A 14326-nucleotide genomic window follows, 5' to 3' on the forward strand; every position below is an offset into this window, starting at 1 on the left:
AAAGAAAGAGCCCATAATACAATACATTATAAGGAGTCCAACAGAGGAAACAGAGGAAGCACCATTCCACTTAGCCCAAGATGTACTCTTAAGGAGCCTACCACTTCTCCTTAAGGTCCAAGGATCTTATGTTATTTTTAGAGGTAGACTGGCTCTGGTTGCCAAAACAGCCAAATACGCAATCTAAACGTGAATTGATTCTCAATTTTGATACGGTTCTGGAAACGTAAAATAATTTCACAAATATATACACTTACTGTACAACGTTTTAACCGGTTTTATCACGGTTGCAGCCGACTGTATTTTCAGTGACAACACGTTTCTGATGGCCTTCTTCAGTTGCACACAGGTGTTCGGAGCATGCTAGATAGCAAATTAGCACAGGTGGTCCCTCTGTCTTCTGTCTCTCGTCCGTAAACTCGCGCTGCAACATGGAGATATTGCCGTGTGGGAACATTAACCATATAAAAGGTGTGTCTTCATTTAACCTTTTAGTTTTTTTAACATTATTTCTGGCTGATATGAAAGAGAAGGTATATCTCCAAAACCATACAGCAAGCGATGCATGTTAATGTTCTGACCCAGCGCCAAGGATCTTCACAAAACAAAATACTTACAGTTGAAGTCGGAAGTTTACATACACTTAGGTTGGAGTCATTAAAACTCGTTTTTCAATCACTCCACAAATTTCTTGTTAACAAACTACAGTTTTGGCAAGTCGTTTAGGACATCTACTTTGTGCATGACACAAGTAATTTTCCCAACAATTGTTTACAGACAGATTATTTCACTGTAGCACAATTCCAGTGGGTCAGAAGTTTACATACACTAAGTTGACTGTGCCTTTAAACAGCTTGGAAAATTCCAGAAAATTATGTCATGGCTTTAGAAGCTTCTGATAGGCTAATTGACATCATTTGAGTCATTGGAGGTGTACCTGTGGATGTATTTCAAGGCCTACCTTCAAACTCAGTGCCTCTTTGCTTGATATCATGGGAAAATCAAAAGAAATCAGCCAAGACCTCAAAAAAATCGTGGACCTCCACAAGTCTGGATCATCCTTGGGAGCAATTTCCAAACGTCTGAAGGTACCACGTTCATCTGTACAAACAATAGTACGCAAGTATAAACACCATGTGACCACGTAGCCGTCATACCGCTCAGGAAGGAGACGTGTTCTGCCTCCTAGAGATGAATGTACTTTGGTGCGGAAAGTGCAAATCAATCCCAGAACAACAGTAAAAGGACCTTGTGAAGATGCTGGAGGAAACAGGTACAAAAGTATCTATATCCACAGTAAAACGAGTCATGTATCGGCATCACCTAAAAGGCCGCTCAACTCAGTTAAACTGAGTTTAAATGTATTTGGCTAAGGTGTATGTAAACTTCCCGACTTCAACTGTATGTGTAACGTAATGGAACTGAGAGTCACGACCAAGGGCTTACATCCCACTAGCTAGCTACCATAGAATTTCACAAAATGTAACAACATAACACATCTGGTTATGAAACAACAACGTGTTAACACGGATGCAGCTGGAAGAACCTCGTATGTAACAATTTCTTACAGACAATGCAACTGTAGGATAAAGGATGGCATCTTCTGAATGACATGAAACTTCCTGTAGAATTTCCTGCACTGAAATCTCTCACACCCAAATATTTCTCTGCAGCTGCAACTACCACATCTATGTTCTCTGATTTCAGCTCCGTCAGTGCAGTGCAATTGTTCACCATGGCTATAAACGCAACAAATCCAACCTTACTAAAACTCATCCTCTCTGGATCTCTCTCTTCAGGCCTACTCACTGGGAGGCTCCCCAGTCGACTCACTCACCCTCGGGACATTCTCTACTCTCTTCATTGCCTCAGCATAGGACATGTTCTGCCCCACTCAAACTCTGGAAATCTCAACCTGTCTCTCTCTCACAGGGCGATTTGGATCCCCAGCTGTATGGGCACCCCCACAGTTGACACACAGTTCTTTCTCCATCCCAACTGTACACTCCCTCTGACTATGCCCTTCTCCACATTTCTCACGTCTTCGGATCAGTCTACGCACTGCTGCAACATGTCAGAATCGTTGGCACCTAAAGCACCGTAGGGGGTTCGGAACATAGGCCCTCACAGAATAACAAATATAACCCAACCTGACCGTATCAGGTAGAAACTCTGTGTCGAAGCTCAACAAGACAGACAGGGTATCGTCAGTCTCGCCATTGCCATCGGGTCTACGTCTCACCAAACGGCGGGCGTTACAAACACCAGGAATATTCTATTTCATTTGATCCGCCTCTACGCTCTACGCTACCCCACTGATCCTTCCTTTGAGAGGCGCCCTGCTCCGGAGAGAAAAACATCACACTCCCTCCAAAAGGCCTCGAACCTTGTCACGTGATGTGAGTCAATAAAAGGCAAATATCTGACCAGTAGTTGGCGAGAAGCCACAGAAACGTCTAGCTGGAAACATGACAGTGGCCATGTGACTACCCTTGGTTGAAGTCAGGACATGGTCTTTGCAGCACCTGAGTCACACTGGGTCCAGTAGCACTTGCAGTTACTACATTTCTACTCTTCCCCAATGTTTGATGTGGGTGTGTGTGTGTGCGTGTGTGTGTGTGAATGTGAGAGAGAGAGAGAGTCACACAAGGTATTTCTTTGTGTGTGCCACACACATCCACTCACACCCAGACGCACACACAATCGTCCGGAGCATCTGCTTCCCTCTGTTGGGTCCTCAGGTGGCACACAGGGCTAGTTCAGCCCACTTACACTGATGGCCATCTGGCTTAGGCTATATAAGTGGCCCATCAGTTTACACATGGCAGAGAGACTCCCTGCTAGGCTGCCCTCAACCCATGGTACACACTCCCGCCACCACTCAGAGTCTTATGATGTGCATGTTCACCAGACAAAACCTAGTGTCCCAAAACCAAATCCTTCCAGCCATCTCAAACTGCCCATACCTGTTAGCAGAGCCCCAAGATGGAGACCATTTATCTCTCGTTGTTTCCAGACGATGAGACGTAACTGTACAACGGCAGAGCAGTACAACGGCAGAGCTACAGTAGGAGCTGCACAAACACATAAAACACAACGACACTACACATCTCTCTATGGACGAGTTGTGAATCGATAGATTTGATGAATTGGGGGATAAATATGGCACTGCAAGTGGCTTCCTGAAATCTGCCCGATTTCAAGAAGAGGCTTTGAGCTGAAGAGGGTGGAGGGAGTGTGGGGCTCAGAACACCTTAATGCCTTGCAGAGAAATCCCAGTCATCGACAATCACTAAGGGGCTTAGCTACAGACTTTGAGAAGAAACACCCCAAGAGCATATAAGAATGGATCTACTATCCGCGGTCCTCTCACAAGCATGATTTTACATTGGCTTAGTTAAATTGAGTATTTCACGACTGAAATCTGCTTGGAAAACTCCCTAAAATCATTGTGAGACATTTTCTGGGAGAAGACTAGTGGACAAGTTCATTTGTTTTGTATAAACTTCACAGTGCAGGCGTGTGTGCCTCCTATGAAATTTGTGTTTGCATCAAACAGTTTCTGCGATGGATTTGAACTTGAAAGAGCAGGTGCGTACTTCTTATAACGTTCCTGCTAACCAAGTTAATGTAATGCTTAGTTTGGTCGAAATAGTCAAATGAGTCCTGCAGAGTTTTTCCAAACAAATTAGAATATCTATTTGATGCACGACAACAGCGTCCAAAACGTAATAGTATTGATCTATGATACAATGTAAATAGTTTTAAAATCCCATGGAGGATAATTGGATGGCTTGTGTCTGTGTGTGCGCTTGTGAGAGAGAGCGTGAGAGGGCAAGAAAGAGAGAGAGTGAGCATGTGACTGTGTGTGTGTGCTCATGAGAAAGGGAGTGCATGTGACTGTGTGTGTGCGTGCGTGCGTGTGTGCACGTGTGTACGTGTGTGTGAATTTGCACTCAGATGAAGGACGTTCATGAAGACGCCGAAACAGGGTGAGCATTCATATTACCAAAGGGTAATGAAAAAGGCATGGCCTTTTGCCCATCATTTCCAGTGCATCAATACACCTCGACCCATCCTCCTCATCCAATGACGTAGACCTCCGTTATGATATCCACCAATAGGTAACTCAACAGCGTCTCTCTCACATTCCGCTGCATTAACTCCTTTACAATAGGAGTGACCCGTTGTCGGCGGCCATTAAAATCACTAACTGGGGCCAGCGCCTCCCTCCCTCGTTATCGCTACGGCTGTCGCGTGTCTGTCTGCTTAATTAATCTACACACTCTCAGGGATGGAGGAGGTGGCGTGTCAACGCCCACGATTAAAAATTGATCTACGGCATGGGGAGGATGATGAAAACTCTGAGCAAGATGCCGAGGATTAGCACATGATTATGGGCCTGGGGAGGTGACAGGGCCTTTCGCTGAGCTCGGCTGGATTTGGACCAGAGGAGGAGAAAGGGAAAAGTGCTGCGGTGACTGTGCAGTACAAAAGGGCCTCACTCACGCCCATGTAACTAGCCAGAGCCAAGTGGCTTCTTTGAACTGTCGCCCTTGAATTCATTCATTATTTTTCATGGCTTGAGTACAATTGGCAGTCTTTGAAGCAGGTATTTGCTACTTGTGTGAATGCCCAGTTGATGTTAGGGGGTGTAATCCAATTAGTTAATACTAAGTGAATCATTTAATTAAGGGACAATAGCCTAATGGTCAAGTAAGTGCGTAATGCCATGTGTGTGTGTGTACGGAAATAAGGAAGGCATGAGTCGTAAGTGAACTAACTACAGGCAAGACTCAGGCTCAGTAGAAGAATTAGGGAGAAACGCACTGCTTACACATTCCCCCATTGATTGATAAAACATACCATGACGGGGGTTACAAAGATACCAGTCATTTACCAAAGTTACCAGAATCTTCAGTGATTTTGGTAATTAACAGAATCTATGGGAATCTATTGTTCGGTCATTTATACTTGCAAATAGCCTAATTAATGCACAAAGGATCGAATCAACAATGGCATTATTTTCAATTCCTTCTGTAACTCGTCCAACTATTGCATTTTTTTCACAGTTTGACGCCAAAACATTGACAGCAAATACATATTGGCATAGTAAAAAAGTTATCATATAAAGGCTATTTAATGCTGCAACTCTCATATTAAACCCCAACAGGTATTAATTAAGTTGATGGTTTGTATTTAGGATCATGTTTTTCAGCTTTGTCCTATTTTTTCTTTGAAAATCATCTTAAAATATTTCATGTGATATTCTGAAGTACCTAGATATCTTGTGACAGATTACCTAGCATCCATGAAAGATACCAACATTCTGGTAGTTTACTGGTAAACCTCGAAAGTTTCCAGTAACATGCCCTGCCTTTGTAAACCTAACCATGACCCAACATTCCTTATTTTAAACTTAAGTTCAGGATATAATTGATACCAGTGTGTGGTTTCAGGGTTATGGGTCATTTTACCACATAGTACGCACCCTGCAGCCGTCCGGCAAGGAGAGTCATGCTAATCAGCCCATCAATCATTTACGATGGGGGAGTTACTGGCTTGGAGGGGAAGACTATATATCTAAGCTATTTTCTGCTACACGTTAGGGTTTGGAGGGGAAAGTCTCTTCTCCATGCTATCTCCCAGTTCACACATTAACCGTCTGCCAATCACCTCTGAGTAAGTGTAGCTTCCAGAACTATTACTTGGAGCCTAATGACATACTGTACTTCCTCATCTCCATGCATGGCCTTGGTTCTCATAGTATCACGTGAGATAAAGGTCTTTGCTTCAAATTTAAAATATCCTCTATCACCCACATTAGAAGTCAAAGGAATCGGTCCATATTTCCAGCTCATTTCGTGTTGAGCTAAAACACTTGGGCCTCTGCAGTCTAGTCATAAACCTGTTATCTCTTTTCAGAGAGTTATCTATTATTTATTTCCCAGCAACATGATAGTCACGTAATTGCTATGCAGCCATAGTAGCATGCAGAGAACCAGGCCTGTATACATTTAGGGAGTTTAGTTTTTTGGGGGCGGAGATGAGACACCCAGATTGGTTCATGTCTGGGTCTTCTGGTAGGGGATAAAGCCAATCGGCCCCTTGTTGCCCTTTCCAACAGAGGCATACGTGAGGAGCATACACTAAGATGGATAAACCTGGAAAAAGGGGAACATCACCGGATTCTAAGAGGCCAGTCATAGAAAATGTGAGCAACACAGAGGAAGAAGGAACACCTTTTTCTTTTAAAGGCTAATCTTATAGATTTAGAGTCAGACGTTGTATGGTAGTTTGTAGAGCAGTGTGTTTGTGTATGTATGCACATGTGAGAGAGAGAGAGAGAGAGAGTATGCACACTTGTATGTCTGCGTCTCTGACTTGGCTTGCACATGAGTATAAGTGGAGTGCACATGGTTACGTGCAGATGAGCATATTATGTGTGATATCACAAACACTAGCTGAAAGCTTCAGCACTATGTACGCAGCCAATTGAGATATCACACGTGATGGCAGCCTATCAGAATCCCCAACTTCTTTTTCAGGCTGTAAATAATTTAAAAATGCCATCATGGCGCATAACCTTGAAGAAAGCGTTGAGGTTGGTAGGCGGACGAGGAAGAACAGGTTGGGATAACCATCTGTCCCACATCAACATGCTCAACACAGCACCTGGTTTCATTTGTATTGGCAGGCCTTAAAACCAACAACTATTATCTAATAGAGATGTCATAGCCTCTGTTTGTTTGGACATATGGTCCCTTTGCTTTTAAATAGATTTGAGTGTTTTGACTCAATCTTCGAGCGTCGATTTATACAAGGCGTGTTTTTCATCAACATCTTACACAACAGTTCATGTTACAGTTGTTGGCATCTGATAACAGAAAAAAAAATGTTATGTTGCCATTCTTTGTTGAAATATGCTATCAAAAGGCAGGCAACATCAGTCTCTTTCTTGGATCTCTATTCGACATCTCCATGCGAGAGCCAATCTTACATACTATGTGAACCTGATGAGTCATCCTTTAAGCTTTGAAGCCCATGCCAGTTTGGAGGTTAGTTCCAATGAAACATAACACTGAGGAGCGTAAATGTAAAGAGTGGTTAACAAAAGAACAAGGTAGGCCGGCTAGTTCCCTCAGGCAAAACCGAGGGAACTATTTAACCATAATCTATCCATCTCTGTACAGGTGCTATGCTGCACCATCATGCACGGTGAGACAGCCACGTTGATGGTATAACCCATTGCTCAGGAGAAGCTGTGTGCAGCAATGTAATGCTCTTCGGTTTGATTCTATTTTGATTCCTCACAAGGCAATGCTGTGAACATGCCATTGTGGCCTTTTTGCAGGGGGCCTTCAAGTACAACACCAAAAGGAAATGACCTGTCACGTTTGACAATAGGGTGTTGGCAACAGCGCCTTTTCAAAACCATAATTCGGGGAATTCACTTATGCCAGGCTCCGTTTCGCGCCACGCATCCTAATTTGCCAAGCCTTTGTTGAGAAGAATCCCTATGGTTGAGTGTTTTTTTATTTGTTTCGACTAAATATAGTCCTTATAAAGGACTGTCTGAGAGACATCGCAGGTACACTTCAAGTGGGCAAATGTCCGCATAACAAATGATCCCACTGGGCCGAGACGTCCACTCAACGTCTATTCCACGTCGGTTCAGTGTCGTTTTCATTGAAATGACGTGGAAACAACGATGATTCAACCAGCGTGTGTCCAGTGGGACGGCTTTGTCGCAACCAGGAAAATGTCAGTTCAGAGGGCCAACAAAGGCCCCAAATACACAGGTGATGCATGTTGCATGAATAATAATAATCACTCCGGTATAAACGGAACCAAGTCCGTCAAGTGAGTGGATTGGCGAGCTCCTTAGTCGTCACAAAGTATTAAAACCGCCAATGGTTTACATGTCTTCCTTCATTCCCCTGACACCAGTCTACTCACACGCAAGTGTGATTATTAATATAGTTTAGTTGATAATCATGATATCACAGTGACAAAATATCAGCTCCCTCAATCTCTATCTCTTCACTTCTTCCTTTCTTTCTTTCACCGTCTCCCCCTACAGTGCTCTTCCACCTGTCCCTAATAGTACCTCAAGCAGAGGTGATTTAAAAAGTAGAGCCTGAAAGGAGTGTGCATGTGCGACGGTGCCATTCTATTGTGGTGGGGCCTTTATTCACCGGGGGCCCCACCACAGAGAGGGACTGAGAGGAGCTCGGAGGAGTCGACGCGTCCAATAGTCCTGTAAAGTAGAGGTGTTAAGGGGAATTGAGGAGGAGTGACTACTGCCAATGTCCAGCTGGGTCCAATTGATTCCTGGTGACGTCCCGCATGGATACACCATCAATGCCATCGATGGGCACCGCCCGAGTGACTGCGCCAGCAAATATAAAGCGGGCCCTAAGGACCTCACAGCCGGTCCCGTGTGCTTCAAGCTTCATCCGTCTGATATAAACTGTCAATCACTTTCCTACATCAGAGGAATGGTGGGGGCCGTGTTCCAATACTGTAAAACGCCTTCCTTTAATAGTCTCATTTTATTTTTGGCCATTGACATGTGAAAGGAGGGTATTAATCAAATGGACACCGGATTATTTACATTGACCCCCCCCCCCCCCCACCCCCCAACAGTTTTTTTACACTGCTGCTACTCACGGTTTATTATTTATGCAGTCACATCATCCCTACCTACATGTACAAGTTACCTTAACTAACCTGTACCCCCGCACATTGACTCGGTACCGGTAGCCCCTGTATTTAACCCCGTTATTTTTATTTGACACTTTTTACTTTAGTTTATTTGGTAAACATTTTCTTAACTCTTCCTTGAGTTGGTTGGTTAAGGGCTTGTATGTAAGCGTTTCACGGTAAAGTCTACACTTGTTGTATTTGGCGCATGGGACAAATAAAGTTTGATTTGATTTACACTGTATCAAATACATCTGTCAAGTAGTTTTAGATCGGTGGTCTGGAAGGAAAGGACTATCAGGGCCCTAATCGGGCCAAAATGATCATTTGCTAGAAACTTTGGATGGAACCTGTTTTTTTTTATGTTATTGTTGTACAGAAATGCCTAAAATGATCAAGAACACATTTTGAGTAGGAGCTGGACCAGACCATAGAGAACATAGAAGCTCATTTGCAATGGGCCAAATCAGCAGAAGGGTACTGTCATGATCGTCCATGGGAGAGAGAAAAGACCAAGGCGCAGCGTGTAAAAAATGCATCTTCTCTTTATTAAGGAGATGACCAAACGAAGCAAAACAACAAATCGAAGACCGTGAAACCAAAACCGACTAAATGCAAAACATGCAAACTTGACACAGACTCAGACTAAGACACCGACTAAGTCAATGACCCAACCAACACATGATGCCTATGGCCGCCTAAAATATGGCTCCCAATCAGAGACAAATGAAAGACATCTGTCTCTGATTGAGAAACCACTCAGGCAACCATAGACATACCTAGAAACCCTCACTAAACCATAGACATACTCACTCAACACAAAACCACACACACAAAACCCAACAACCCCTTAACCATATAATCACCCAAACACAAACCTCCCCCATGTCACACCCTGACCTAACAAAAATAATAAAGGAAACAAAAATAACTAAGGCCAGGGTGTGACAGGTACCGACAGACATTTCAATAACCCCAATAGCCCTAATGCGTAGCGAGCTGGCAGGACAGACCGTTCGTCCGGTCGACCCAGTTCCTGTGGGCATTATACTGATTCGCTCTTAGTAATCTTTGGGCTGCAGCGTGTCGCGTACTGGGACCTGGCAGTGGCTGTTACGCCATTCCTCTGCACAGCTTTCAAAAATTGTCTAGAAATTACAGCTTCAGGGTGTTGTCGTTCACTTGAGCTCTTCGTCTCCGAAACGTGTCCTTTATGCACATTCTTCTCTTCTTCCAAATCAATATGGAAGACAAGAGGCAGAGTTTAAGCAAGCGTTGCTGCCCAAGAGTCGGTCAAAACCTCCGATTCGTCCAAAAACAAAGAAAGATGTTTGTTATGATGAGCCGTTTGAGAAATGTACTGTACTTGCTTTGTTTGTGTGGGTGTGTGTGTTTGTATTAGTGTATTGAATGTCTTTGAGTGTACTATCTGCTCATACCCTTCAGTGGGTGTGTAGACAAGAGCAAGATACATAATATGCTATGTTTACATAACTTTGTGTGTGCATATGTGTATGTGTGCGAGCGTGCATGTGTTTGTGTGTCTGCAAGCATCTGTGTATGCTCACTGCTTTCCCAGACCAAGTAAATAAAATCAGACAACTAGTCAATGAGGAACAGGGAGCAATGTTTAAGTACTTAGTCCTAGATAAATTCACCTATAGTAACATCTCTCCTGTCCCAGTCAGTTAATTGGCTGCCGTGTTCATTAGTTTAGGCTCCCCACAATATCTGCTGAGAGAGAGCGTTTATCAGAGCACAGACACATCAGTCTATAGACTGTGTACCTGCTCTAAAACCAGCCACAATCCAAACTGTGTCTCTCTGTGTACAATGTTTTTCTACATGTTCGGCATTCAAAATCATCCCTCCAACTCCCCGTGGTAACAGACACCGCTTGGGGAATACGTTTCCCCTGAAATAAAGATTGAATACACCAAAGAAAGTGAAGTTCCCTCTTTCTCTCACTGTGGCACAGAGGCGCCTATGTTCAGTCACTAAGATTTACCTCCAGAATCTCGACGTGGATACCCTAAATGAGATCCCAAATCAATATGCTCCCTTAGTGACAGCTGCCATTGATCAGAGCAGAGACACTAAACAAGCCGCCTGCATACAGGCCTGGGCCAGGCCCTGTAAGACGACGTGAGGAGCCCTGGGCCAGGCCCTGTAAGACGACGTGAGGAGCCCTGGGCCAGGCCCTGTAAGACGACGTGAGGAGCCCTGGGCCAGGCCCTGTAAGACGACGTGAGGAGCCCTGGGCCAGGCCCTGTAAGACGACGTGAGGAGCCCTGGGCCAGGCCCTGTAAGACGACGTGAGGAGCCCTGGGCCAGGCCCTGTAAGATGACGTGAGACTTGAATGAAAACCAACACTTTTGATGACCAAAATAATTAACGAGTTACCGATCGGTCCATCAGCATCTATCAGAGCGCTACAAACTCAGAATAATTTATATAAGTTGATGTTGGACCTGGCATATGCAATGAGGGAAGCATCAAAACTAAAAATAAATCTAAATAAACCTTGGAACAAGGACGAAGGAGCGAAATAATAAATAAGGAGAGAAGAGAGGAAACATGTCTTCTCAAAGCAAATGAAAAATGTTACCTTTTTATCTCTTGCAAATAACGATTAGTAAGTACCAACCTAATTATTAACACATTATAATTACATACATGTATACAACATGTTTCTGGTGTTCTTATGATTGCTCCTGTTTAGCTGATAGACATCTTGTAATTAATTGTACATCCGTGAGTCAAAATTCAATTTCATCATAAAACCTTGAGTAACTCATTAACACATTTCAATGTTTTTTAACTCATTCTAACCCAGAGACTCAAGCTTTTTCCCCATCGCCCCTGTTCAGATCCCTATCCCTTCTCACCTGTAGATGAGCGTGTCATCCAGGGAACTGTTGTACTGGACCTGGTACATCCTGATCCCAGGGACGTGGTTCTGATATGGCCATTTGATCAGCACTGAGCTAGCTGTCAGCTCCGCCATCAGCACCCTTCCCTCCTGGTTCCTCCGTGTGTCGTTGCCCGTGGTTGAGGTGGACTTGGCCGAAGTCAGGATGTCTGAAGGGCCAGGGTCGGGCTCCCGTAGCCGGTTGGTGCTGTTGGCCAGGTGGGGTAGGAGGTTGACCACCAGCTCCACCTGGCCCGTGGACTCCCCCGCCGCGTTGGAGGCAATGCAGGTGAAGGTTCCAGAGTCCTTCATGGAGGTGATGTTAATGTCCAGGCTGCCATTGCTGAAGGTGACAGTCCTTGATGTGTTGGAGATCAGACGGCCCTCAGGGGAAATCCAGTGAATCTCTGGGTCCGGGTCTCCGTTGGCCTTGCACTTCAGACTGGTTGGCTGGCCCTCCATGGTGAAGGTCTTGGCAGACTTCCTGGTCATGACCGGAGGGTCACAGATGAACTCCTCCTCGGGGATGGTCCAGAAGTACTTGGCTGTGAGGTCTGGAGGAGAGGCGCAAGTCTCCAGGTCATCTTCTCTGGTCAGCCTCCTCAACCACAGCAGCTCACAGTTACAGTGGAGCGGGTTCCCACCAAAACTCATCACCAATGACGACTGAGGAGATCCTTTGGCTTTAGCGTAGACAGGGATGCGCAGAAAAAGTGGATCCGGTGGGATCTTCTTCAGCTTGTTGGAAGTCATGTCTAGACGCGCCAGCTTGTGCAGGTTGGTGAAGATTCCTTGGGGCACATGCTCTATAAGGTTATGGTCCATGTTAAGGGTGTTGACGTTGGTTAGACGACCTATCGTCTCCCAGGGGATGTCCACCAGGTTGTTGTAGGACAGGTCCAGGTCTTCCAGGGTTCCTGTGAAGTCGTCAAAGGCGTGGGGAGAGATTTCGTGCAGCTGGTTGTTGGCCAAGATCAGGTGCCTAAGGTTGGTGAGTCCCCGAAAGTGGTCATCCCTGATCACACTTAGCCGGTTGCTGTCCAGGTGCAGCGCTCGCAGCCGCTTGAGGTCCTCGAAGGTGTAAGGCATGATCTGGCTTATGGTGTTGCGGGACAACGTCAGATGGATCAAACTAGTCATGTTGGCAAAATCCCGCCTCCTTATGGCTGTGATAAAGTTCTCAGTGAGACGCAGCTCCACGGTGCGCCGGTCGATGACGGTGGGCACGAAGAGTAGGCCCGTCTTGGCACAGAGGATGGCCAGCGAGGGGGACAGGTTCTGGCACATGCAGCGCTTGGGGCACAGCTGCCCCCTGGTGGAGACGGCCAGCACCAACAGGGAGAAGATGAGCCGGTCCATCCTCCCTCGGGCGTTCTGGGGAAACTGCAAGGCAAAGAAGAGAGGCACTGGTCAGGACATGTGAGGATGTGGTACTCCAAGCGGGGAATTTACTAGGTGAATCAAGATGTATATCTACGTTTAGCTATCACAGTGGTCAAACTGAGATGAAATATCTCTATCAGCCATGATCGGAATGCAAAACAGCAGTGTTCGCCCTGCATTCAGATGATCAAAGCCAGTAAACGTATGTGAATACATTTCAATGAGTGGGCAATACCCTGAATGAAATGTGTAGCACACACTGAAGCACAAGGCAAAAGTGACGTTTCAAGCGAGACAATTTTATTAACGGCTTGTTTCTTATATCCGGGAATCATACACATGGTATGCTAATATGTCCAATGAAGAGATAAGGGCAAAGAATAGGTGTGTGTAATTATAGTTTAGCAAATCATTTAACTCAACATGCAATCCCTGGACAAAGTTAGTTGGCTGCCATATCACAGTTTAAGGATTTACCACAGTGGATTTTCTAAAAGCCCGTTTTTTCTTTAGATAGCTCCCTCCATCTCCAACATGAGTGAAAACACGAATATATCTGTATAGGAGACGCCAACTGGGAATGCATATACAGTTGTAGCAAAAGCACGCAGTCATCCACCCAAACACACTTACAAACTCATTCTTACGAATACACGCGCAAATACACAAACAGCAATGCACAACACAACACAGCATGAGCACATGTGTAACCCACACACACTCTGAAAAAAAAGATTGGTAGTCCTATTACACGTGGGAAAGGTCTTCCTGAAATGAGGGAGCAAGACAGATTTGAAGTGCTGTGAACTGCCGATGGCCGAGATGCTCTCATTTCTCTCGTCGTATGATGCATATCCATAAAATGGCACTTTAATGTATTTATCGTGGTAATTCCTTGTTCATGGCAAAGTACCCTAAACACACACACACACACTCTATCTATATTTAAGACGTAATTTCTGCGGTTGCAGTTCTCAGCTTTACAACTCAATGCACCAGGACATGCATGGGATTTGTCATCGGCCATTAAAAAAGGCCTTATGTTCTTTGTGAATTTAATAAAACCATTGAATGGAATTGGAATGGAGATGTATGATGCTATTGAATAGCTTCTCGCGTGTGGCCGAGTGGCCATCCTCCATACAGCATCAACAGGAACATAGCAGCTGCCTGTATGCATCTCATTTCACCGACCCATTTCGCAGCTGCACCTTGGATTACAGGGCTAATGCTATGGTGAATACCAAACAAATGTAAAGAGATGGAAACCACGTTGAAACTCTTAATCTTTTTAATTTTTATTTTACATACATTCAATTTTATAG

At 44.8% G+C, this 14326-nt stretch overlaps 1 protein-coding gene across 4 annotated transcripts in view; it reads right to left on the minus strand.

Moving 5' to 3' along the window:
* The window catches only part of LOC129832347 (leucine-rich repeat and fibronectin type III domain-containing protein 1-like protein), a 124552-nt gene that overhangs the window by 34932 nt on the left and 75294 nt on the right, over window positions 1-14326 (minus strand). For all 4 annotated transcript variants that reach the window (XM_055896353.1, XM_055896352.1, XM_055896351.1 and 1 more), the window contains exon 3: window positions 11596-13001. In XM_055896353.1, coding sequence (XP_055752328.1) covers window positions 11596-12977 — 1382 coding nt within the window. In that variant the 5' untranslated portion in view covers window positions 12978-13001. The remainder of the gene's footprint in view (window positions 1-11595; window positions 13002-14326) is intronic.

Source organism: Salvelinus fontinalis, chromosome 33 (genome assembly GCF_029448725.1).
Source record: "Salvelinus fontinalis isolate EN_2023a chromosome 33, ASM2944872v1, whole genome shotgun sequence".
In the NCBI taxonomy this organism is placed as follows: Eukaryota; Metazoa; Chordata; class Actinopteri; order Salmoniformes; family Salmonidae; genus Salvelinus; species Salvelinus fontinalis.